The following is a 25,865-nucleotide window of genomic DNA, read 5'->3' as shown; positions in this document are numbered from 1 at the left end:
AGCTCTAAATGAGGCTTCGGTTGCTTTTTGGGAGTTTTTCACCGGTCTCGTGAAAAAAGACTGCTGTTTGCTCAAACCTGCCTTTAACTCGCGGGCCTTTTCCGCTCGCAGTGTGCTGCCCTTTGGGTAGTTAGCATGATAGCTTGTGTGACACGTTCGGAAATGTCTCTCCACGTTGTGCCGCTTTGCCGTTGCCACAGTTGCCCCGCAAATGAGACACACGCATGAATTTTTCACAGTGGTAAAAAAGAACTCTTCCTCCCACTCACTGTGAAAATTATATGTTTTCTTCCTTTTTTCCGCCATGTTTTCCTCATCTCCTCACCTTTGCCTTTGCTGGTCTTCACGGCAACTGTTTCCGTGGAGACCAGCTAGCGCTGATCTAATATTTAATAATAAACATTTTTATATATATATATATATATATATATTATCTCTAACAAATTAACACCAATGCAATTGTGATTAAAAAAATAGCAAGAAAAAATAAAAATTGATGCAGCTTACTGGTAAGTTGTTATGGTGAGCTATTTTTAGAACAGGCCCGCGGGCGACTCATGTGGTCCTTGCGGGCGACCTGGTGCTCGCGGGCACCGTGTTGGTGACCCCTGATGTAGGGGCTTAACTTTAATTTTCTGAAAGGTTACATACCCTAGTGGAATATCATAACTTGACTTGGTGAATAAAACCTTTGCCCCTAACAGAGTTCTAGGCCTAACCCATTGGTGCATAGTTCACATAAATTCAGAAAACATCAAACTGTAAGTTTTCCAACTACCGATCTCTACTATGGGGCGCATTTGTGGATGGATGCAGAGGAAACATTCCACATGCTTGGACGCATGGATTTGGATACTAAGAAAAACCACTAACAATACCTCCAACAGGGTTAAGATCCTTCATTTTCAGCAAACTTCCAAACTATGATTATATTATGAGTTTGTACTGTTTGTACAAAATCTTTTGTGATAAACTTAATTACCCCTCTAAGAATTGCGTGTACCAGGGATCCTAGCGGCTATGTTGTTGGGGGGGGGCTTTTGTCCCCTGGCAGGGTCTCCCATGGCAAATTGGTCCTTGCTGAGGGACAAGACAAAGAGTGATTCAGAAGACCACTATGAGTGGAAAACTCAAGGGAACAATTCTGCTGCCCTGCCCTGGAGCCAGGCCTTAGCTGGAGGCGCTGTAGGAGTCTGTGCAGTGTGTGCCATGTGCTTGGCAATGGCGGAGACCCTGGCGAACTGATCCCCAGCTACCGAGACAAGTGATTAGGACATAAATTGTCACCTCTGTAGTGGGAAAGAGCCTGAGCTAGTTGGTTAGGTTGAGAGGTACTGGCTAGATAAGGTCTGGCTCACCTCAACACACAGCTTGGACTCTGGAACCCGGTTCTGGATAGAGTCTCCTGGAGAGCGGCTGGAATCTGTCCAAGTCTGGAGTTGCCCTTGATGAGAGGCAGCGGGCTGGGGTCCATGTCTCGGTATCTGCTCGGCTTCCTGCCTGTATGTTTATGTTTGCATTTATCCTGGTGGACAATAGGGTTTCTTACCTGCACCTTCAGGTTGGGGAACGGGCCCTGACTGCTGCCTGTGCTTATGTGCTGAATGACAGTTCAGAGTACCCGGTCTTCTTGCAGTCCCGGATTGGGGTGCTTGAGGGTCCCCCACCTGGGGACTATGCCGTCCTATTGGGAGACTTCACATCTCAACTGAGGATATTGTCAGGCAGTGGACCTCCTTAATCCCACTGACATGTCTTCCATAGAGGAAGCAGAATCTGGGGACGAGGGGGATGACTTGTCCATCACTAGGGGTGAGGTCACTGAGGCAGTTAAACAACTCCTTGGTGGCAGGGCCCATGGAGTGGATGAGGTTCACCCTGAGTTCCCAAAGGCACTGCATGTTGTAGGGCTGTCTTGGTTGACACGCCTCTGCAATGTCCTGTGGAGATCTGGGGCGGTACCGTTGGATTGGCAGAACAGGGTGATGGTTCCTATCTTTAAGAACAGGGACCGGAGGGTGTGCTCCAACTAGAGGGGGACCACACTCCTCAGCCTCTCCGAGAAAGTATATGGCTGGGTGCTGGGAAGTAGAGTCTGTCTGTTAGTCAAACCTCAGATACGGGAGGGACAATGCACTTTTTGTCCAAATCGCTTAACACTGGAACAGCTCCTCGGCACTTGAGGTTGTATGGGAGTGTCCCCCAACCAGTCTGCATGTTGTGGACTTGGAGAAGACATTTTACAGTGTCCCTCAAAGTATTCTGTGGGAGGTGCTTCGGGAGTATGTCTGGCCCGTTGCTATGAGCCGTATATCAACCCTTATACAACCTCTGCAAGAGCTTGGTCCGCATTCCCAGCAATAAGTCGGACTCGTTCCCACTGGGTGTTGGACTCCGCCAAGCTGCCATTTGTCACCAATTCTGTTCATAATTTTTACGGACAGCATTTCTAGACATAGCCAAGTGGCGAAAGGCTTCCACTTGGTTGGTCTCAGTCTCACCTCTGTTTTTTGCAGTTGATATGGTTCTGTTGGTTTCATCAGGTGCTGGCCTCCAGCTCGCACTGGAGTAGTCCAGCCAAACAGCAAAAATGAGACCCAGGACATGCAGGACAGACTATATCTCTTGGCTGGCCTGTTAACCCCTTGGTGTTCCCCCAGACAAGCTAGAAGAGATGGCTACGGAGAGGGAGGTCTGGCCTTCTCTGCTTAGGCCCTGCGCCTACAAACCGGCCCCGAATAAGCAGAACAAAATGGATAAAAAATTTAATTGTTCCCTCCCTTCTCACACAGACAGTGTTGTTATCTCAGTCACCAGCTGCACTGTATCTCCTCAGACACTGTGCATTTGGGCAGGTGTTTTTGTGGTCAAATTATCTTAAAGTTATCAGACAGAATTGTCAGTTTGCATAATGTGACTTTCATGTATGAAACCATGCAAACATAAAAGGGTAAATCATAAGTATATGTACTTATGATGTACGTATGTACGTACTTCAATAAATGATCGAAGTACGGGGTAGAAGTGCCTTTTGCTCAAAGTTATTGGGTGAGGACTCCAAGATCAATAACGATCACCTCCAAAGATCGAAGAAAATCTTTTTCCATATTTTCTACCGCAGACACCACTCCACTTTATTTCTGCGTTTACATACCAAAGTTTAAAAATCAGCTTTGTGACAAAGAGATACTGGATCACACAGTGTAAACAAAATTACATCATGAAGTAAAGTTTAATTCTCTATGTGCCCTATGTGCTCCCTTTGATAGCTCAGTTGGTAGAGCGGAGGACTGTAGTGGTTTCTCAGGCATCCTTAGGTCGCTGGTTCGAATCCGGCTCGAAGGAGAGAATGTTTACCAATTTTCCCACGTGTGGGACTAATAAAGGTTATCTTATCTTAATAAAAAAGGCAGGAGGGACGGGACGGTGCGGGAGGGATATCTGTTAACTTCTTTATTTGATTTTGAGTATCTGGTTTATTGATTGATCTCATTCATTTGATAAAGCCATGTGGTACATTTGTTTTTGGTTATGTAATTTATTTCACTTTGTGATGTGGTGCATTTGTTTTGATAGAGACACCCCAGTAAGCAACAACATATCACTGAGTTTTTCATGGCTGGATTTTACTTATGTACTAATCACATTATTTTATTGTATAATGCCTTGGTGCCACTGGATTTTAACATGTCTGACACCCATACTGTAAGACAAATAGTGGGGGTCTATTTAGGAAGTTGGGGGAAGCAGACCACTCCACAGGAAGGAATCTTTTGTCTCTTCAAGGACTCTGGGAGGTAGCAAGGGAGTGTGAACCTTAAGGTGTGAAACAGCTGTGTACTGCCTTTTGTTCCTGGAGAAGGTATTTAACTGAGAGCCATGTTAGGCTCAGAGAGACTCTGCTGACCCTGCCCCGTGGTCATGCAGGCTCTCCACAAGCTTGGTTTTCTGTTCTGTGTGCTTTGATTAAAGAATGTTAGCTACCGCTCACCACTCATCTGCAGGCTTTATTTAAGTGGAAAACTTCCACAACACTCCTCTTTCCTCCCAATGTCTGTTGGGGGTGGAAACAAATCCTGTGCTACTCTGGCCTTCCTCCATCCCAAAGTTAACTTGGATGCATTTCACATTGAGAAGAATTGGAGAGCTTTCATTATTCAGACTATAGGCAGAGTGATTTCCTCAGAGGACGAAAACTTGGGAACATACTGAAAGCACTACTGTGACTACACTATGACAGCTCAACTCAAAACAGTATTATTAAATGACATTTTAAAACAGCTGCAAATGATACATTTTAACATTCTCCTGCCAGATCAAACTGATTTTCTTGACAACTTGCAGCACTTAAATGGAATAAATAGGTTCCCCCTTTTGTTCTTGGCCTGGTGAAGACTGGCATGCTAAAATGGTATAATTACATGCTTGATAACAGGAAGGCTAATTGAATGTTTCACACTCCCTCACTCCACACACTCCCTCAACTGCAAATTTAAAGTGAATTGTTCTAAGATGAAACACAAATGAAGCTGTTGTCATATTATTTTTATTTTCTGCCACACTTGTCACCAACTTGCCTGATAAAACACGGTCAATGCTGTATTAATTTGTGATTGTCTTGCTTCTGTAGGTGGTGAAATTGAAGGGTCAGGTCCTGTCAGTGATGTATCGTTTCCGGATGAAAAACAGGGAGTGGATGCTGATCCGAACCAGCAGTTTCACCTTTCAGAACCCATACTCTGACGAGATAGAGTACATCATCTGCACCAACACTAATGTGAAGTAGGTTCTTTCTGTATTCCACTATTTATCTAATAATTTAAATGTATTAAGACCATCAATCAAAATGGCTACAGTGGGGGGATAAAAGGAGAACTATAAAGAGTTTGAAGTTCCAGCAACACTGGTAGCAAAAGAAGAGCTTTATTACTTGACCCGTGTGTTTCGGCCTGTGGCCTTCATGTCAGGGTCCTGCCATCACTAAGCCTGATGACGTTGCGTGGTAGATCAAAATCTGGTGGTAGTTTTCTGCATTCATCAATTGTGACAAGATGCCTAGCACCATTGTGGAGCCCCGCCCATGTTTACGACCCACTACAGGGGTCATTTTAATTCCCTGACGGGTGGCATAAAGAAAAAGAGATTATGACCATGTATGCGTGGAACCGCAGAGGACGTTTTTGATCCCATAGAAATGAATGTAAGACAACTAGCATCCCAGGTTACCTGAAAACAATTATTGTTTACACATATTTTGACACAAAATATGTGTAAAAGGAGCCAAAACTAGCTAGATGTGATTGCTAAATAAATATATGTAGTTAGATAAAACATGAATAATTACTGCAGGGGCTAATGGATCACGGGTGGAATTTTGAGACTGATCAGAGTGAGTCAGAATGAGGGAGTGTGTGAGGAATGTGTGGAGAACTGGGCGGGTTGCTGGCTATATAATAGCAATGTCAAATCAGATTAAACAAATGAACTTTTTCAAGAAATGATATTACTATTAATGTAACCTTGAGGGTTTTTAAAGGTGCTAATACAACTTTGACCTCATCTTGTTGCAAGATGGGGTCAAAATGACCCCTCCTGATGGCTCTAGTGTCAAGAATGGCTTCTTGACAGTCACCTTTCCATTGACACAATTTATGATTCAGTGAACAGTAGATGGATCAGCTGAAAGGCCACATGCATCTCTAAGGTCCTGTTGCTGGATTTTATTTTCCTGTTCTTTAAGGACATGACATTCACATACTGTTTTAGGCCTGCCATTTTTTCTATTGTCCCACATTGGAACAGGTTACTCAAATTTCTCGGAGGACGCACTGCATAGCTAGCTGACACATGACATGTTTTTGGCTAATAGCTCTTTGGGAATCACCTTCTTGATGTTCAACTAAAGAAATGGGAAGAAATGATGTGTTTTTGCAACAGGCTAAATGTTACAAAGCCTAAAGTTAGCAAAGAACCACTTTTAAATTCTAAGTTGTCATTCATTCCTTAATTTGAATTCACAAAAGGGGAAATAAATACGCAAAAGTTAGTCCGATCTGAACATGAGTGAAAAAAAGCTGCCATTGCCCGAAGAAAAATCTTGAAAGAAATTCAGATAGCCTGGAGAACTATTGCTCAAGATCACTATAAACATTGCAAGAAAGTCTGGCTCCTTCAAAAAATTAAGGGTCACTTCACTGTAACAAGCAGTCTGTTTTTTGCCCTCCTATGTATGGTTCTGCTGTACTAGTCCTTTGTTAAGATTAGTAAATAGTGGACTCGTTAGGTAATTATTAGCTAGTTTTTTCACTGCTGACTCTGCAGGCAGTCTACGTCAGTGCAGGAATTTGGAGGAATGGAATTAACAGTGTTGCCAGACACTCCCCTTCCTTCTCTTTTTTGAAGATAAAAACGGCACCAATGGATCGGTGTTGTTCATCTAATTTATTTGCACTGGTCTAATTTAAGCTCAGGCTGGGTCAGTGAGTGCATGTTGCTGTCAGTTATATTCAGACTAGTTTGTCTTTTCGGTGTAGAGCTGACAGGTAAAATAAGATTAATCAAGCTCATGACAGCATGTTGTCTTATCATAAATGTAATAAATGCTCAACCAGCCAATGTTACTCCAAACCAATGTCCTTCTGACATAATGTCTCTGACAACTAACGAGACGGGTGTTAATTACAGAGTAACAGAACAAGGAATTTTTAACATTGCGTTTCTAAACATGCTAATTTTCTTTTGAAAATGAATAATGTCTATTTGCACATATTAACAATCATTTAAAAAAACTGTTTTTGACATATCGAGTGAAAAGAAATGATTATTACTCATCTTGTCAGCTCATATTTCCTCTTTCTGCTGTAGAGATGATCCAGTGTAACTCCTGCGTTTATTAAGGCTTTCTATGACTGAAGTGAAATCAAATAATGCTGCAGTGCAGCAACCCTTAACCTGAGGATATAACTAATGCAAACTGAATGATGATAAACATAAACGTCTCTAGAGAGCACTTTTTATAATCCTACTTTCTTTACACATGCCAGTCACTTGTCAATTGTGATGATTGTTTTCATAAAGTCTGATTTTTGGGATGGATTATCTCTTTTCCTTTCATAAAGCAGAGACTAATGGAAGCATCCATCTATCATTATTTAACGAATTCTGCCACGAAGAAATTGCCATGTATCACTCAGTCACAATGTTCTTCAGCAAAATGTACTTATGAGTAAATTGCACTGCTGTGCGTTGACACACACATTGCCTGACTGAACATTTTGCTGGCAGCCTGTGGACTCGCCTGTATGTTGTATGTCTTCTTCTACAGAGTAAGATGCTGAGTCGAGGGATCTCAGTCTTCAGGAGAAATATGTTTGTCAATGACGTAAAATCAGAAAAACTTAAAAATACTGATATGAAGTCTTTGGCTGTGCCTGTACTTTATACTCTATATGAATATTTCTATTTTTCATTCAATACTTATTATATTAAATTAAGAATTGATGTAAAATAATTACTTTATATTTATTCAAGTACAACATGTGTCTATAGTGCTTGTGTGGTGCTTTGCAGGCAGCTACAACAGCAGCAGGCAGAGCTAGAGGTTCAACAGAGAGATGGACTGACTGCCTATGATCTTTCCCAGGTAACCCTCTTCTTTGGAATTTGGAATTCGAACTGATGTAATTAGACCCAGTTATTGAAACATTTTGATGTTTTTGCCTGTTTTGGGGGTTTTTATGAGAGGATTTACATAATCTTTAATGGGCATGTACCAGGTGCCTCGCTGCTGGTGACATGGACATTTGTGGCTTCCTGTTTCCATTGTTTGTGAGGTGACAAACATGACTGCATTTCATTTTGAGGGGCTCGACACATTGAAAGGAATGAGGGAAACTGAGATGGTTGCTGACGTTGTTCTTTTTTTTCTAAAATGTTTGCAGTGTTTGATAAGAGAAGACTTGGCAGCTTGTCCTCATTTTGTCTAGGTTGCTGTTTTTGTTTTTTTTAATATATTTTTTCATGTTAACCAATCAGCATCCAGCCTGAGATATGTGTTTACTGCATTTTTTTCCCGTTAAATCATGCCTGAAACTTGAAAATGTACCCTTAGGTACCTGTGGCCAGTGTTGGCAGTGGAGTTCATGAGGCTGGGAAAAACATCGACAAGACAGAAGGCCTGTTCTCCCAGGAGAGAGATCCACGTTTTGCTGAGATGTACACCAGCATCTCCGGCTGTATGACACACACACACACACACGTATTTATATCCTTGTGGGGACATTTCATTGACATAATGCTTTCCTTAGCTGCTTATCCTAACCCTAACCATCCAAAATGAATGCCTAACCCTGACCCTTACCCTAAAACTAACCTTAACCTAATTGTAACCCTGACACTAAAACCACATTTTGAGGCTCAAAAATGGCTTCAAACTCATGGGGACCGGGATTTTGGTCCCCACAAAGATAGTAAACTTCCAAGTTTTAGGTCCCCACAAAGATGTTAATATCCATGCACACGCACACACACCTGCTGTTTAACAAGACAAACTGGACCACATTTCTGTTGCTGGTCAGTAGGACACAGCTTATTTGTTACAGTGATAAATCACCTGCACAGACAACTAGAAAAAGCTACTGGCCTCTCAGCGTGACAAACTCAAGCTATTGTTAATGGGAGACGGACACACCCATGAAATTGAGACACAGTGTTTGTTTGTTTATTTTTCCCCTGCATCACTAACTGAATACATGTAGGGCCCCATGGCAATGACATGCAGACAGTTTGCAAGTGCAGAACACAGGTTAGGTGTGAGCAGAGGGTTCATCATACTTAGCAAACCCATTATTATGACTTCACAGTGTAATCATCTATTGTTTTTGTTCTCGGTCCATGGTGTGTGTGCGAAGCGGGAGATAAGAAGATGATGGTTCCCTCCTCTACAGCTGGAGGACAGCAGCTCTACTCCCAGAGTTCTCCCTTTCAGCAGGGACATTCAGGCAAAACTTTCAGGTACATGTTCATGGTACATGATGTTGCTTGGACTGGAAACACTGGTAACATCATCTGGTTCTAATTTCACTGTGTTCCTTCATAGAAAGGTGGAGTATAACTTACCTGTTTTTTGTTTCATTTGTGTGTGTGTGTGTGTGTGTGTGTGTGTGTGTGTGTGTGTGTGTGTGTGTGTAAGCAGTTCTTCTGTGATCCATGTCCCTGGTGTGAACGACATCCAGCCATCAGGTTCAGCCAATCAAAATCTAGCTCAGATCTCCAGACAGCTTAATCCAGGCCAGGTAGCGTGGTCAGGGAACCGACCCCCCTTCTCTGGACAGGTAACACACACTTGGACAGGTAACACACACACTCACAACTAAATACTAACCCTTAAACTAGACAACGTTCTCAGTTTAAGAACTCCCTCTAAGAAACCAGGCAGAATGTCCTCACTTTAAAGACCTCATAGTACCGTATTGTCCTAATAGAGCACGCTGCTCTCTTATACTGATGGATACTTGTGGTTCCTGGAGTTTGTAACAGTAGAATGGAAGGCACGCGCGCGCGCGCACACACACACACACACACACACACACACACACACACACACACACACACACACTTTATTTCTCAAGTTAAATAAATACCTAAAATAAAGTCAGCTGTTTCCATGGTTTCCCTGATTGCCTGTGCTGCTCCTGTACCCCAGACTCCAATCTCTGGTGCTTGTTAACAGATGGACTTGTTGCCATATTGTGTGTCTCTGTTTCACATTCTTGCATGACTTGCACGCAGCATATGTTTCTTAATAGGCTCATCCGTCTTCCAGATGCACTGCCATACTTGTCAGGTCATTCCACTGGATTGAATTCTTTGTTCAGTCATCTCTAAATGCGTCTCAGAAAACAGAGCCAGATGATACAAGAGATAAACACTGTTGAATGAAACAATCAAAATTATTATCTAATAAGTGAAAAGACCCCTTGTTCTAAATTTAACTACCAGCTATTTGCCATCTCCTGTCGCTGGGCAGTTACAACATTAAATAAGAATAAATACCTTACAGATACCTATCACAGATGCAATATATATATAAGTACAATAATGTAATCAATTATGCAAACCTCGTACGTTTTTACTAGGTTTACTAGTTTGTGATCTTGATTTTGACCCAATTTTCACCAAAAAGAAAATCAACGTGACTTGTTCCATCGTATAAAATTGGATCAGGATACCTTGAACACGGTGGGGACTGCTAACAGACGGACAGAAGCTCTTACAATAAGCTACTTACATATCATCCCATGATATGTTACGCTCTGTCATTATATATTTCAGGAAAACTGTGGCAAAATGGAGAAGCAGTGTGTATAAAAAAAACAACAAAAAAAAAAACACGTCCCTCTCACTACTTCCTTCGGAATTAAGAGGATAAATAGTTGCCAGGTGCTGCTAATCAAAGGCAGATTATTAACTGATCAGCAGCAAGTGTAACAATCAGTTCCTGTATACTAATGACCTCAACATAATTGGACGTCATGACAGGTGCAGGTCAAGTACAGTAGCACCTTGCAGTCATTGAGTCGAGCACATTTCCAGAGTCAAATGTGAGGCAGTGTGTCTGAGAGCCTAAAGCTTGAAGTCATGCAGCATGAAAATGACATCTGCAGACCAGCCAATTTATAACAGAGTGGCTGGACCCAAAAAAACTTTCAAATTTCAAATTTCAGACCTCAACCCAATTAAAATGCTGTGTTTGGACCTTTGGACCAAACTTCAAATGATTGAAGACAGACTGTAAAGGAGAGTGTTCAAAAATTCCCCCGCAACAACTGAGCGACTGATAAAGTCGTGCAGGAAAAACACACTATCCGTCACGCTAACGTGCTATATGGCACAGTCTGGAAATTAGTGCCCAAATTAGTTGTTATAGCTAAACCAAACCCAAATATCAGAATATGCAGTACTTTGGTGAAGTTAAATTGGCTTAGCACATGTATAATTGTCATAGAAAATAATTTGTACAAAGTCATTTAGCTAAATTTGGATTCAAAGGCAGATAAATAAGTAAATTTCTTTTCTTTCTAAAGGGTCGGTATTCAGCTGACCCTTTAGAAAGCCGACAACCCTGGTTTGCTTTGTTTCAAGATTCAAAGCGTTTGTTGTCATGTGTGCAAAGAAAAAGCATGTCTCTGTCCAGTGAAATTCTTTCTCTGCTGTCCACACACAGATGCCGGTTAATATGTACAAATAGATAAAATACAAATAGCATTAATAAGTGGAGACAAAAAAAATTGAAGTGTTAAATAGGTTTATGTGCAAAAGAGCTATGAGCTTAAAATGCTGGTTTGATATGTAAGATGACCTGATGTGCAAATATTATTATTACTGTTAGAATAGGTTGTTTTTAACCACTGTCTTTGTTCTAAAGTCCAGTAAAGCCCAGTCCAGTCCTTTTGGTATTGGTTCTGGCCACAGCTACCAGACTGATCCAGCCTCCTACAGTCCGCTGTCCTCCCCGGCCACTTCCTCCCCCAGTGGCAATGCCTACTCAGGACTGACAAACCGCAGCACAGCTTTTGGTAAGCACGTCTGTTTACCTTTTATTCTCATTTTGTTCTGTTTGCATAGATAACTTGGTCTTTCCTGGCATGTTCACGTCCTTTGATGTGGTACAAATAAAGGTACGGGCCACTGTTACATGATTTTCATCCTCCCTACACACAAGCAAGTTTACTGTCCACAGTCCACCATCTATCAAAAGACAACATAAAAGTTCATTGTTACTTTCTTCAAATTATTGACTTGTTATTAAGTGATGATCAGTGACTATTTCACTGAGTATTTAACTAACAGTATGAATCTTCACTTAATCCCAGACTGGGTCAAAAGGTTTTTCTTCCTATTAAAATTATGTTGTCTGAAAACGTTAATTTCAGCATTGAAAGCATTAGAAAAATAGAATGCAAAAGAGAATTGACTGTACAGTTCAGTTGTGTAATTTCTGTGGAGTGGAAATACTTGAAGGTAACAGTTATAATGATTTATGTAGCAAAGAAAATAATATGCATCTTCAAGGAAAAAAACCTTCTCTGCATAGTGGAAGCTGCTAAAGAAAGAAAGTGTGTTACAGAGGTTGTAATGCTTCTTCATGACAGCTTATATACTTACAAATGATAAAGTCAGACAGCTTCTCTGATACAGGATCTTATGTTATAAACTCAGGAGTCTTGTTTGTGCTTGTTGTGAGAACCTTATTAAAGTGTGTTCACAGACTAACATGCCAGCAGATTCTGGGAGGTGTGTCATAACTGTATTTGTACTAAGAGTGGCAGAGTTTGAGGTAATCACAGGAAAGACTTTTATTCCATTATTCAGTGCTAAAGATATATCCCACATGTAGTTTCCAATACTTTGCCACTCCCAATAGGACGTGTGAAGTGATGTTGGCACCAATGTCCTGGACCGTGAGTGTGTTTGTGGAGTTGTCCACTTTGTGTCAGCGTACGTTCTTCTTCAGCCAGATGTGTAAATGTAGATGAAGCAGCTCAAGGAATAAAAAGCTGGATGGATGGGAGAAAGAGGAAAATGTGGCTCGTAGCATGAAGAGCTTTGAGCTCTCAATAAGATCGCTCTTTCCATTCAGCAAAATAGCTGGCTTACTGTGAATTAATACTTTCTATTTTAACCTTTTTATACTGTCATAATCCTGTTTGAGCTTAACCTAGAGGCCTAGCTTCAAGGATGTTTTCAGGTTTCTAACCCTGATGAGCAAGTTGTATTTCTTACCTCACAAATAGGCTCAAACATTAAGCCACTAATGTTTTACCACTATTTCTAATTTTTATGGCATGTATCTAGACAACCAGCATATGCTTATGCTGACAAAGTACTTACTATCAGTGTAACAGGAGCTAAATAAAAAACAATCCTAAAAAGCTTTACATACTATTGTGGTTCTTTGACACAGATATAGAAAAAGGTCATTCTGCCTCCGACAGTTACTAGATGAATAATTGAAAAATTCCTCAAGTCTGAAAGTGTCTTTACTGGTGCAGGGGAACCTTTTTTGTGGAACATTTGCACATAGAGATGAAAGTACTATCATTAAAGTTGCTTTCAAGGTTTCAAAAGAAAGCATAAATCTTTACAACCATTTCCATAATGAACCAAACATAATAATCCAGATCTTGGTGCCATTTTCAGCATGTATACAGTCAGAAAGGAGGCACACATTTTCACACCACTGTATGTGTGTAAAACACTATAGGCTAAATGCAGTTACACCACAAGTAGTTTTAGTTTCAGCTTGGCATGATCTAGCTGTAGCTCTCGAGGTAGAGCAGATCATCTACTGTTCGATCCCCGGCTCCCCCAATCTGCATGCCAAGTATCCTTGGGCAAGATACTAACACTAAGTTGCATCTGATGCATCCATGGGAGTATGAATATACATGAATGTTAGCTAGAAAGCACTAAAAGCTTAGAAGAAAGTTTGTGTGAACAGGTGTGAATATAGAGCACTTTGAGTGCTCCGGGAGAGTAGAGAAGCGCAATATAAGAATCAGTCTGTTTACCATTTACCATGTCAATTGCAAGTAATGCTTATCATGTTGTATGTATTCTACAAAAGATCTGTATATTATATATAATGGATAACCATTACCAACTTAAAGGAAAAACAATGGTTGTCATGGCTTATAGTTTCCATATTCAGTTCAATTAAGATTCAATTTCCTGTCGTGGTTTCGAAGTAATTACATGGATGGGAAAGCAGAGCAGACAGAACAGGAGTAGACTGATGTCTATGAATGGTTTTCCAACCACCATTCATAGACATCAGTCAGTATTTTTACAAGCCACTTTAAAAGTGAGAAGAATAACACAGCAGAGCTGCATCTGTTTGTGAGTGCTATGAAATCATTTTTTGCTGAAGGTTTCAATGAAGTTCTGGTTTCCGGAGCTGTTTCCATGCTGAGATGTTTTGTGGTGTTTGTGGTGTTTAATAAGAATGTGTGGAACTGTTAATATTATTATTGTAGCTGCATTAAAGCCTGACACATGCGGACAGGCTTTGAAAACACATTAATGTGTAATTATGTTTTCCAACAAATTGATGCGTTTTCCTAAACTTATAATTGAGCAGGTGCAAGCAGAGCTAGGATTATGCTTTTAAATTGGGAGGACTAAGAAAACAGAACTCAGCTGACAGCAGTCTGCAATATACTGGCATCTTTAAAGTATACAACATTTGATATGCCAATGCATCAACCAGTTTTTCAGTAAATTACTATTTTGTATTTCTTTTAAACAGGTAAGATCTTCCCTTTTATTCTAGTTGTTTAAGCACACCGCCTTTCTTTAATTCACCTTTCTGTCTAAGCCCAAATTTACACTGTTTATTGGAGCTTAGATGACCAGAACTGATCCTTTTGTCAAAAGATCTTTTGAGAAGAAACCAAAGTTCAATAAGTAAAGCTGTGAAACAATCATTAGTAGCACTTGTTTACTGCTGGTCTCTGTGGGTCTGCCGCCATGACACGGGCCTGCTGCTTGTTGGTTTTGGCTCTGTTACTCTCACCATGGCTGTTGTGCTGGTCCTTCAGAGGTGGTAATAATTGTGTTGAGATTACAATTATTGACCAGAATAATTATGAATTTGGTTTTTGCCACGATGGAGCAGCCGTAGTCTAATAACAGGCTAAGTGGGGTACAAGAAATGAAGTTTTAATATTTGTACAAAAAATAAAAAATAAAATGCTGGGTCATCTGGGATGATAATAGATTCTCATGTCTAGTTTAAAATAATAAAATTCTTTAAATTGTATCGCATTTTGGTGGTTACCAAATTTTTACAGTTTTACAATGAAAAACATCCAAACATCCATCCTCCAACCATACTCTGTGCCTAAAGGAAGCCAAGAATCACATACCCTTGAAAAAAGATCGCATCCCAACTTTCACAGAAGCACAAAACAAAATAATCATATAGTACGTTTTACAAGCAGTACTAGTAATATTTCATAGAAATGTCCTGAACAAACAAACATTGTTATGACATGTTTCTCTTTGTGTGCACGTGTTGGTGTTTTTCAATCTTAACTCTACTTTAAGGGACAGAATTTCGAAGATTAGGTGAAATAAACTGGGGGTTTTTTTTGTTGTTGTTGTTTTTATTTAATATATTTGTTTCATGTTGTGAGATGGCTGCTGATGGGAAGTGTAATCTTTGGCATTATACATTACAACTATAAACATTTCAGGGATCATGTTTCTGTGTCTTTTCTCTAGAATTTTAAACAGGATCCGTTGTAATTATTTATCCAGTTCCAACTCAATGTTCTTTAACTATACTAAAATTTAAATAAAGCCATTTTTATCTCCTACTAGGCCTTGGTGCAGCCCTGCAGTTCTTCCTTTGTCATGTTAGCACACTTTTTCACTATTTTTACTGAGTGACTCTTATTAGTTGCTGACTGACTTACTGACACTAGTCTAAATCATAAGGTAGGCAGTTTGACTAATGGGTTGGCCTATCAGTTACAACATGAATGTTTGGCTTCAAGTCTCCACTGACAAAGGCACTCTTGGGCATATTTGACACTTATCATGTTCACAGCGTTCATAAGTAGAGCCTAGTAGTTTTATTCTGAATTGAATTGTAGTTTCTTAAAAAAAAAAAATGTAAAAAGCTATCCAGCTGGAATACAATAAGTAGGTAACTGTTTGACCAGAACTCATGTAAAGTTACTGAATGTTATACTTACGTTAACTTCTTATCCACTGCCAAACAGGACTGCTCAATTTAAATTGTGTACACAGAGGCAGAGTTTGGACAGTAAAAGTAACTTTCCCAAACTGTGAGCTACAAGATGGCATCAAATGACAGGTTCTAGATTAGACATCAAGGACCGAAAGTCGTCAGAGGTTGACTTTTACCTTATTAACCAATTGTAACATCAGTCAGAGTATTTCATTTGATTGGTCATCTCACACAACATTAATAGCTGGCTAACAGGGTCATGGAAAACACAAGGGTTACAGTCCAGTTACAGACATCCAGCTGCTCTGACTCATAATGTCTATTGTACAAATCATCAGACTCAAGTATGCCAAGCTCAAAACTCCCACTTGATGGTCTTTTAATGGACCGACATTAGATTATCTTTTGTGCTCTCTATTGCCAAATTAACTCATTCCCGTTGCTCCCTTTTCCTTTTAGACTCAGATATGCACCATCCATGTTTAAGCCCCTTTTCCATTAGTACCCACTCAGATCGCCATGGTCTTCAGGGTTTTCCATTAGGTCATAGTATCAGGTACCTCGCTCAAGGTTTCAAGCGATCCGAGTAGGTACTAAAATGTGACGTCGTCAGACTGCATGCCACCAATTGCCTGGTCAGTAGCATCACTCGATGAGTCATGAGGGCGTCTTGTTCACTAAAATTTAAACTACCGTTTTTGAAACCTGACCATGAGGAAAATGGCTCCAAAAAACAACACCATGTTCCCCCGAGTCTGAAGAAAAGCCACAGACCGAGCAGCAGGTATATTCTTGCCTCTTCACCGATTTTGTAGCATTCATGTCGCAGGACATTCATATGCGTTGCCATTACGACAACAACGCAGTTAGGTTGTACCGGATTGTAATGAAAACCCAGTCGATCAGAGTAGAGTCGTGGCGAGTCCTTCCAAGTAGGTACTAGTGGAAAAGGTTTACTGTCTTAACCTCATGCACCTGTTGAGTTATGAAGTCAGTGACGGTGTCAGTCTTGCATATATTATAGATGTATATATGTTAGACATTTATGATTTATGATTAATGTATCCACATCCATCCTGTTATGGGTTTGTTTAAATGGTGTTTTAAACTTATCTTTGTCTGACCCTTATCAATGGGTCTAAACACTCCCAAAGGGGCAGAGGCAAGTCCTGCAATGTCCCCACCACATGCAGGCACAGAGTGCACTAAAATACTCTACCTGAATGCAGCATCCCCATATCAGTTTAATATGCCGTAAACAAAGTTTAAATAAAATACATTTTTAACACATGTATCATAAAATACAGCAGTTGGGTAATACTCGACCAGAGTTATTGTCCATCAGGTTACTCAGAGTTGACATCAGATACTGAATACAATTCAATTTACCTTTTTTAGCTCCGACTCAATTTTCCATCTTTGGTAGATGCAACGCGCTTCTCTGGAAAATGCCTGATTTCAGTTGCACATCAAATGTTTCTTCAAAATCCACTATAATACAATCATTCCTTCTAATTCCACTGCCGTTAATGTCACAGTATGATTAAACCATCCAGTCATCCAGTCTCTTCCGTTTATCCTTATCAGGGTTAGTTAAGCTATCCCACTAACTGCATGTCTTTGGACTGTGGGAGGAAGCCCGAGTACCCGGAGAACCCACACTAACACAGGGAGAACATCCTAACTCCACACAGAAAGTCCCCACCAGGTGGTGAAGTCGAACTTAGGACCTTCTTCCTATGAGGCAACCGCAACACATGCTTCCCTGATTAATACTACCCAACAGTAGTTAGCAGTGTTAGTGTCAAATCCATCTGTTTAGGGTGTAATGGGAGCTTTGTGCGCCTTGAGGCAGCTGTTGTTGTAATTGAGTACTTTATATAAATAAAATTGAATTGAAAGATTTATCTAAAATTGTTACGTTGGTCTTTTTTCTATAACATTGTTAACATGGTGCTCTAGGGGAATAGTAAAAAACTGAACAAATACATTAGCTGTGTCTTATGGAGAAGAATACAGAAAAATACAAATAAATGCATTGCTCATCCTGTAGTGGGGGGAAGCAAGCACTGTGACTCCATGTAGAATAAGGTTGTGGTAGAAGGGCTTAAAACAGAGTGTGGTCCTGTTGACTGAGATGACTGTGTTGTTTTTAGATTAAAACACGAAATTAACTACATGTTGGAAATCTCTTTGCTTTCTTGTAGAATTGTATTTCATTTATTTTATTTTTCTGTTGAAATCACAACAGCATAGTTGGCGAGTTTCAATAATACTCCTCGCAATGGCAGCATTTCTCAACATCCAGCAGCGTACCATTAGGGGACAGTGTTTGAGTCAGGCTTTTTTATAGAACTTTTAGATCTGCCAAATGAAAAATCTTTAAACAAAGAATGTGTGCTTCGAAAAAACTAAAACTAAAATGAGGCTTTATCTGAAAAGATTGCATCTTTGAGTTCTTAGCATGTGGCCAAAAAAGACAAACCTAACCTGCTTAGGTTTGTTGGGTTTGGGTTTTTTAAATATATTTATATTATATTGAGCAAGGGATTTGAACAAACAATGATGTTTTAACCGAACAGCCAGCTGAGATCAATCACGTGATTTATTTGGGGTTTTTTATATATCTGTTTAAGTATATTGTATGTACTTATTTAATATAGAGGATAACAATATTGCTAACCATCCACAAACTGCTTTGCTAGGTGTGACAGGGCGCGGTCTGCCACTGCAGGGCAGGTGGACGCACCTGAGCGGCATCCGCAATCACGCCTCACCAGCATAAAAAGGCTGTACTGGGTCCTGTCGTTTGTTGTTGTTGTTGGTGATGTGTTTGACTGGCAGCTGGAAAGCTGCAATCGGAACAATAAAGATGCTGAAAAGCATAAAAATGTCGTCAGGTCTGCCGTGGTTCATTTACAGTTACGGTCATTTACGTTTTTTTCAAATCCTGATCAAATGATGTCAAAGAAGTTCTTCTTGGATTTAAGTTGTTTATTAAATATTGTAATAAGTCAGTACCTGCTTTACCATTATTAAATACTTTGTGCGTGAAAGGATCTGTCAGAAATGTTTTCACGAAAAAATAAATGTGTTTTCAGATGTGTCCGGTGAAAGCAGTCAAAGTGGAGCCCAGTTCCAGGGTCGCCCCAGTGAGGTCTGGTCCCAGTGGCAGAATCAGCATCATTCCCAGCAGACTGGGGAACAGCACACACACCCCAACCCTAGCCAGACAGAAGTCTTCCAGGTAATACTGAGGGAGACTGTCCTGCTGCTGGACTCTGTTTAGTTGGTCAGCCTTCCAGCTCCAGTCCTTCCAGCTGCTGGCTGCTGACCATTGTACACAGATATGTAATATGTCTGATAAGAGCTGTGTCCTCTGCACACCTCTAACCTCTGTCTCTCTGCAGGACATGTTACCCATGGCTGGAGATCCCACCCAGGGAACAGCCAACTATAACATCGAGGACTTTGCTGATCTTGGGATGTTCCCACCCTTCTCTGAGTAATATCCGCCTTTCTCCATCTTGCTCCTGCTCAGAACTGGACTGATGTATGCATTTATCTCATGTTCTGTCTCGTTTTTCTGTATAGCTAAATCACCAACACAGCCATGTTAGTCACGATGAATGTCTGGGTGGACATCGTCATTTGCACACATACAAACGTACAGTGCATTGCTGGTGAGGCTCCAGGGTCTGCAGTATGTACCAGTGAACATACACATACCTCATCTCTGCAGAGAGGCGCCTCGTTGTCAGGCGTAAAGAACAATACTCTGCTTTTTGTTGGCTCTCAAAAAGTGTCTAAAACTGCTTTCTGCAGTTAGCATTAGCAAAACCAGATTACAGGTATACCTGTCAGAAGTGATTGCTATTATATTAGATTTTATACTTCCTATCTTACAGACTTGTGTGTAAATGGTCATTACTGACACAAGCTTTAGCTGCATCCATGTGGAAGACTAAAAAGTGGACTGCGATAACACTCGGTTAGCAAAGTCCGAGCACTCTTCTCATTTCCCTTTTTTCTAACCGTAAGTAATAAGCAAAGCATCAATCTGATTTTGAGTACACTGCATACCCGTTGACTTGTCAGCCACAAGTTATTTGGCCAGGACACATTTTTTCTTCCCTTTTTCACTCTTGTGAGGACCATAATTTACAAAATCAGCATCTTGTTGTGCTTGATATAACTTGAAATTATTAACTGAGACCAGAATCTCACAGGGGAAGTGTTTATGCTGAATTGACAGATCAAGGGAAATGAAAGCCATTTTCCCCTAGACGTCTACACATTCTTACTTTGTTTTGTCATCAGGGTGGTCACTCCGACTGTTGATTATTAGGGAAAAAATGCAAGTGTCTGGCATCTTTGCTCTGCCTCTGCGTTTAAGATCCGCAGCCTGTAGTCATCTTTTATACAGTGTATAATGGTGACAGAGTTTCTACACCAGCGTAGCGGTAACTTTAACTGGGTCTGTTTGTCTCAGTTTTGTTATAGCTTCCATGTATCACTACCTAACATGACAGAAAATGTTTTCAGTGCCGGACAAATGGCAGAATCATAGGTTACATAAAGGGTTGACGATGTCCACCTCCATCTGTCTGAAATGGCCTCTTGCACATCATTACCGACTCTGCCAAACAGCAGCGGGAGATGAGATGCTCACCTCCAGTTGATGCTGCAACCGCTCTCTCCATCAACCTTATTGTATTACCTATATGTAGTGATGTCGTAATCTCTAGAAAGAAAACTTGATGCGCCCATAGAAGGATTCTCTGTATACATGGAACAAAATTTTTTACAAAAATCTCATTGCAGAAAGTTGCTAAGGCTTGAAGTGCACTTCATGAAGCTAACTGCTAATCACACCAGCCTGCTTTAAAAAGGGAAAAACCGCCATACCGTCCTAGCAAAGCGCAGTATAAACTAGTGTATTCGGTGTTCTTCAGCTCTCGCTACTTGAATTTATTACTTTATAATCTTTTCAACAATTAAGAGACTGACTAAAACTTTGTAGTGGGGGAGCTTTTACATGCCAGATTGTATAATGTCTCAGACAGATGGGAGAACCTTCAAACATCCTTTTGCTAAAGATCTCAAATTGATGGGTTTTTTTGGTTTTTTATGTTGTTGTAAATAATGTGATTTTTATGTCGACTCGTGTTACTTTCACACAGTACATTTTTGTGTAGGTTTTAATGATATTGTGTCCAATGTGAGTGCATATTTAACTATTGGTATTTAGTTAGTAGGTTAATTGTACATTGAGTTCTAGATCTGTATAAAATGTGTAAATGTGACCCATAATTTTTGTGTAACAAATTGTGCTTGTGACAATAAATTCTTATTGGTTATGTGGCTTTCGTTAGAGATTCAGTCTTTCATTATTCAGAAGTCACTTCGCTTCTAACCCTTATCTGAATAATTTTATCATACAAAATCTGTACAGATTTTCATATACTTTAAAACTGAAAGATTCCTGCAAAAAACGAGATTAAACATTTGATCGCCCTTTGTAGATCTCTCTCTGTATTTCTAGTCGCTCTGTAGTCTTGGAGTCAGGTTGCTGAAGACCATTCAGTTATGGGCAACTGGAGTAGAGGTAGGGCTGGGGTTTTGTTACCACATCCTAAATGGGACAATTTACAGTTAGCCTCGGAAATGCAGATTAGTCTGGACCATAATTATATTCCTAAGCAAAGGGAAGGAGTGTACAGAAGCAAAGAAAATCTCCAGGTCCGCTCCGGTAGTAACTCCGAAAAAACTGTAGACACGGTAGACAACAACAAAACTGGGCAATACTACATTCACAGACAGTGTCTGCCACAACTCTAGAGCAGGTACGAAACTCCCGCTGCCCCAACACTAGTTGCTGCACAAGAAGAGGAAACTGGCTACTCACAGACCTGGATGAGGCTCCATCTTCCAGTAACCATAATTGGTCCAGGTGCACGCGGTCCTAGCTGATGCCGAGGGCTAGAGCAGTAAGGCGATAGGATGGCTCAGTTGAAAGTGAAGTCTTGGTTTCAAAACAGAAAAGAGGGACGCGTGGAACTTCAGCTCATAGCAAAATCCAAATGAGAGCAACTGCTTTACTTTTCTATAGTGGTAGGTTTGAAAAATGGATTTCCCCAATTCATAACCGATTTTAGTTTGAATGATGTGATATCGATTAAATCCTGAATCTAAATATAAATGTATTTTGCCCAATACTGCAGAACCTCAGGAAGAGCAGGTAAAAGAAATCCGCACAAAGATGTAAACACAAAGCACGGATGGATCTGAACGTACTGTTTTTCCTTCCTTCAGCTGAAAATGCATTCACCTCTGACATGATTATGTTTGTTGTGCAGGTCGCAGCAGATGGCCCCGCCCCTCCCTGAGTCTGGTTCTGCCGGAGGTTTCTTCCTGTTAAAAGGGAGTTTTTCCTTCCCACTGTCGCCAAAGTGCTTGCTCATAGGGGGTCATATGATTGTTGGGTTTTTCTCTGTATTTATTATTGTGCGCTCTATTGTACAATATAAAGCGCCTTGAGGCGACTTTTGTTGTGATTTGGCGCTATATAAGAGAAGAAAAAAAAAAGGAAAAGAAAAAAAGTTTTCCTGTGGACTGAAGCAACATTAGCCTCATTTGCATTGTCTCCCGATGAATTTCTTCTCAGAAGTCTAACCACACACTCTTATTGGGTCAAACAATCCATTCTTTATCAAACCTTAAAAAAAAATGGTTCAGCATGGCCCTAATGGAGCACCACGTGGAGTAGGTACAAGGTTGACAGAACTAAAAAAAGCTTTTGTGCTAACCTGGCTTCACTTTGAGTCTTGCAAGTATGAGCCATTTGTAGACAACTGAACTGGACCCAAACAGCGCTGACATTTCACTAACCAAAGTAGAAAATGAACTAATCTCTTGTGCTCAGTCTAAGACTTACCCAGAAGAATTTCAAGCACTAAAAGCTGGGAAGGAAATTCCACAAATGGTTGTCTGTTACCCCTCTCTTCTGAGTTTGATCAAACATCACAACTAGCGTAACTTTTGATTAAAGATAGGATGAGCGAGTGTTTCATCCAGGATCTAATGGGGTACTGAGCTGTCACTGATGTGCTGCCACCTGCTCCCGATGCATAGCGGCTGTGCCCATCACGGGTCCATCCACACATGACAAGAAGACAAGTCCCAACTCACAACTTTTTGTGCACAGCTCTTGAGCTCCCTTTGCGAGCTCATGCTCTATGCCACTTGCTCAGTCCACACCACACAGTCCTCTTCTCAAGTCCCAGTAACTTGCTCACATAGGGAAGGCATGATTAGACAATGGAGATCAGCTGTGTAAGTCAGCCTCCTCTGACACCACCCCTGAACCCACTACTCCACCCCTCCCGTGCAGCTGAGCCACAAAACACACCCTACCACATATAAATAAAACTGTGTGAGCACCATTTCATAGGTGACAATTCAATTTTGCTTTCATCAAAGAAGTTTTCTTTTATTTGTATTTGGTGTAAGGTCCCAATCAAATTACAGTCAAAACAAGCATGCTGCCATTAAAAATACTAAAACATAAAAAATGGCTCGCACATATGTCATCAATCTTGCATAAAATCACAAATCTATTTATCTAAGCAGAATAATGATTTATGTCTGCACAGTGTTACATTTTTTAGGGCTGGCATGGTAATATTAAAATTGTTGTAACCAAAGTGATATTTTTTTTCACATGCCCCAAAATTGCTGGTGATGTGATGACAAATATGAAATGTAGTATTTTTCTGTAATCCTGACAGTCACTGATGTTTTTAGAGATGACATTTTATATTGCTAATTTCTTGGTAACCTAAAAACATATTTGGAGTAGTAACCAGACCAGCAGAATAATGTATATTATTAGCCGCAGTTTTAACATTAGTGAGAGATGAGGTTAAGCACATTAATCAATTAAAGGGCCCAAAAAAGGATCTGCTGTTGGATTTTCAAGGATGGTGTCAAAGAAAATGTTAGCAGGGTTGCAGCCTCTAGCATCATTTGTCAGTACACTGTAATCCACACATGAATGATTCAGTTCAATTCAGTTTTATTTATACAGCACCAACTCACAACAACAGTCGCCTCAAGGCGCTTTATATTGTAAGGTAGAGCCTACAATAATACATAAACTCCACTAGAGAATCTCCCCATCTTCATTACCAGGTAACAGACATGGAGGAAAAGAACACACAGACTACCTTATTATTATTCTAGGGGATTTTAACAGAGGAAACCTCACCCACGAACTTCCAAAATACAGCCAGCACATCCCACCAAGGATGCTAAGATACCACTGTTACGTTGCTTTAAAGGATGCTTATCGTGCTGTTCTTTGTGCAGCTCTTGGACTCTCTGATCACAGGCAGAACAGAAAAAATGAAAAGGTTTTAAGCCTGACATTAAAACTGTAATGAAGTGGATGAATCAAAGGAGAAATTACAAGCCTGCTTCAACTGCACAGACTGGAGTATTTTTGAAGCTGCACGCACTGACCTAAATAAACTCACTGACACAGTGAGGTTATACATGGGTTTTTGTGAGGACCTGTGCGCGCAGACTAAGAGTTTTTGCACATATAATAATAACATACCATGGTTCACTCTGAGGAAGCTGTGCCAGTCCAAGGAGGAGGGCTACAGCAGCAGGGACCAGGCCCTGCTGCTGTACAAGTAGGCCAGAAACAAGCTGAGCAATGAGATCAGGGTAGCTAAGAGGAGCTGTAACGAGAAGCTAAAAAACCAGCTTCTTAGCCAACACAACCCTGCTTTAGTTTGGAGCCCTGCAGCATTTCACCAGCTACGGGAGTCCATTCACCCCACACTGAGAAGAATCCCTGACTGGTTGATGACCTTAACACCTTCTACTGCAGATTAGAAAGACAACCATTCACACCTCCCTTCTGCTCACCCTCACACATACACAAAATTACTACCTACACTCAAGACCCTTCCGACTTTCATCCTCAGACAATTGCAACATACTTACAGAGCTTGCCTTGGTGGCTTTGAATTTCTCTACATCAGATGGTATTGGTAAGCGGGACTTATCTTTCCATGAAGCCAGATAACACACACCAATTAGTTAAACTTTATTTCTTAAAGACATAAAGACCTGGATGACCTCTAACTTTCTGCTTCTTAATTTGGATCGGCTCTGAAAATCTTAGAAATATGGTATCTAACCAGATGCTTATGACATTACCTTGGCCTCCAGTCATTTTTGACCAGAATATGTTCTTCGGGGCACATATTAAAAAAATACGAAGGACTACTATTTGTGCAATATCTGTAAAATTAGAAACGTTCTGACTCAGAGTGAAGCTGAAAAACTAGTTAGTTATCACTTCTAGGCTGGACTACTGTAATTCATTATTATCAAGATGTCCTAAAAACTCCCGGAGAAGCCTTCAGTTAATCCAAAATGATGCAGGAAGAGTACTGACAGGCTCCTCTTCTGTGAAACCAGCTTCTAATTTGGATTCGGGAGACAGACAGCCTCTTTACTTTTAAGATTAGGCTTGAAAGTTTCCTTTCCGCTTAACCATATAGTTAGGGCTGGATCAAGTGACCCTGAATCCTCTTTTAGTTAAGATGCAATAGGTCTAGGCTGTTGGGGGCTTCCTATGATGCATTGAGTATTTCTTATTTAGTAGCCTTTCTCACTCACTGTGTCTATACGCCTCTCTGCCTTTAATCATTATTTATTATGATTATTTTTCTCTGGCTGTCTTCCACAGCGTGTCTTTTGTCCTGTCTTCCTCCCCTCACCCCAACCGTTCACCGTCACCAAAGCGCTTGCTCATAGGGGGTCGTATGATTGTTGGGGTTTTTATCGGTGTTCTTTGTATTATTGTAGGCTTTTCACTTTACAGCATAAAGCACCTTGAGGCAACTGTTGTGATTTGACACTGTATAAATAATTTTTAATTGAACTGAATTGAATTTACTCTTCCTTTCAGTATCATCACGTTTCTTGACTTTCCTTTGTTTGAAATGCGTCTGTGCCCAGGTGACTATCTTTTCCATCAAGCTTAGGATCCACTGTGTTCCCTGGACTGATGAAGTAATTATAATCCCTA

General features: G+C 40.5%; 1 protein-coding gene, 2 long non-coding RNA genes and 1 other non-coding gene across 9 annotated transcripts in view; 3 read left to right on the top strand and 1 right to left on the bottom strand.

Annotated features, from left to right (window-relative positions):
- arnt2 (aryl-hydrocarbon receptor nuclear translocator 2) overlaps window positions 1-20,811 on the top strand; it is a 96,123-nt gene extending 75,312 nt beyond the window's left edge. For 4 of the 5 annotated variants that reach the window (XM_019347253.2, XM_003450430.5, XM_019347349.2 and 1 more), the window contains 8 exons: window positions 4,631-4,782; window positions 7,570-7,642; window positions 8,111-8,234; window positions 8,910-9,012; window positions 9,194-9,332; window positions 11,426-11,576; window positions 18,859-19,004; window positions 19,168-20,811. In XM_019347253.2, coding sequence (XP_019202798.1) covers window positions 4,631-4,782; window positions 7,570-7,642; window positions 8,111-8,234; window positions 8,910-9,012; window positions 9,194-9,332; window positions 11,426-11,576; window positions 18,859-19,004; window positions 19,168-19,266 — 987 coding nt within the window. In that variant the 3' untranslated portion in view covers window positions 19,267-20,811. The remainder of the gene's footprint in view (window positions 1-4,630; window positions 4,783-7,569; window positions 7,643-8,110; window positions 8,235-8,909; window positions 9,013-9,193; window positions 9,333-11,425; window positions 11,577-18,858; window positions 19,005-19,167) is intronic. The other variant, XM_003450431.4, reaches the window with a different exon arrangement.
- Window positions 3,260-3,345, top strand: trnay-gua (transfer RNA tyrosine (anticodon GUA)). Its single transcript is given in 2 exon segments — window positions 3,260-3,296; window positions 3,310-3,345. It is a non-coding gene; the product is annotated as a tRNA-Tyr (tRNA).
- LOC112842442 (uncharacterized) lies at window positions 11,586-18,652 on the top strand. The gene is made up of 2 exons (XR_003214219.1): window positions 11,586-12,337; window positions 12,425-18,652. It is a non-coding gene; the product is annotated as an uncharacterized LOC112842442 (long non-coding RNA).
- On the bottom strand, window positions 20,079-23,178 carry LOC106098615 (uncharacterized). 2 transcript variants are annotated; one of them, XR_001224895.3, is made up of 3 exons: window positions 22,695-23,178; window positions 21,666-21,782; window positions 20,079-21,392 (listed from the first exon to the last, which is right to left on the bottom strand). It is a non-coding gene; the product is annotated as an uncharacterized LOC106098615 (long non-coding RNA). The 2 variants fall into 2 exon arrangements; XR_003214200.1 differs by having other exon boundaries at window positions 21,670-21,782.
- Between the last annotated feature and the right edge of the window lie 2,687 nt (window positions 23,179-25,865).

This window comes from Oreochromis niloticus, linkage group LG1, assembly GCF_001858045.2.
Source record: "Oreochromis niloticus isolate F11D_XX linkage group LG1, O_niloticus_UMD_NMBU, whole genome shotgun sequence".
Taxonomy (NCBI): domain Eukaryota; kingdom Metazoa; phylum Chordata; class Actinopteri; order Cichliformes; family Cichlidae; genus Oreochromis; species Oreochromis niloticus.
The sequence above is the reverse complement of the archived record's forward strand: the minus strand, read 5'-3'. Positions and strand labels throughout refer to the sequence as shown.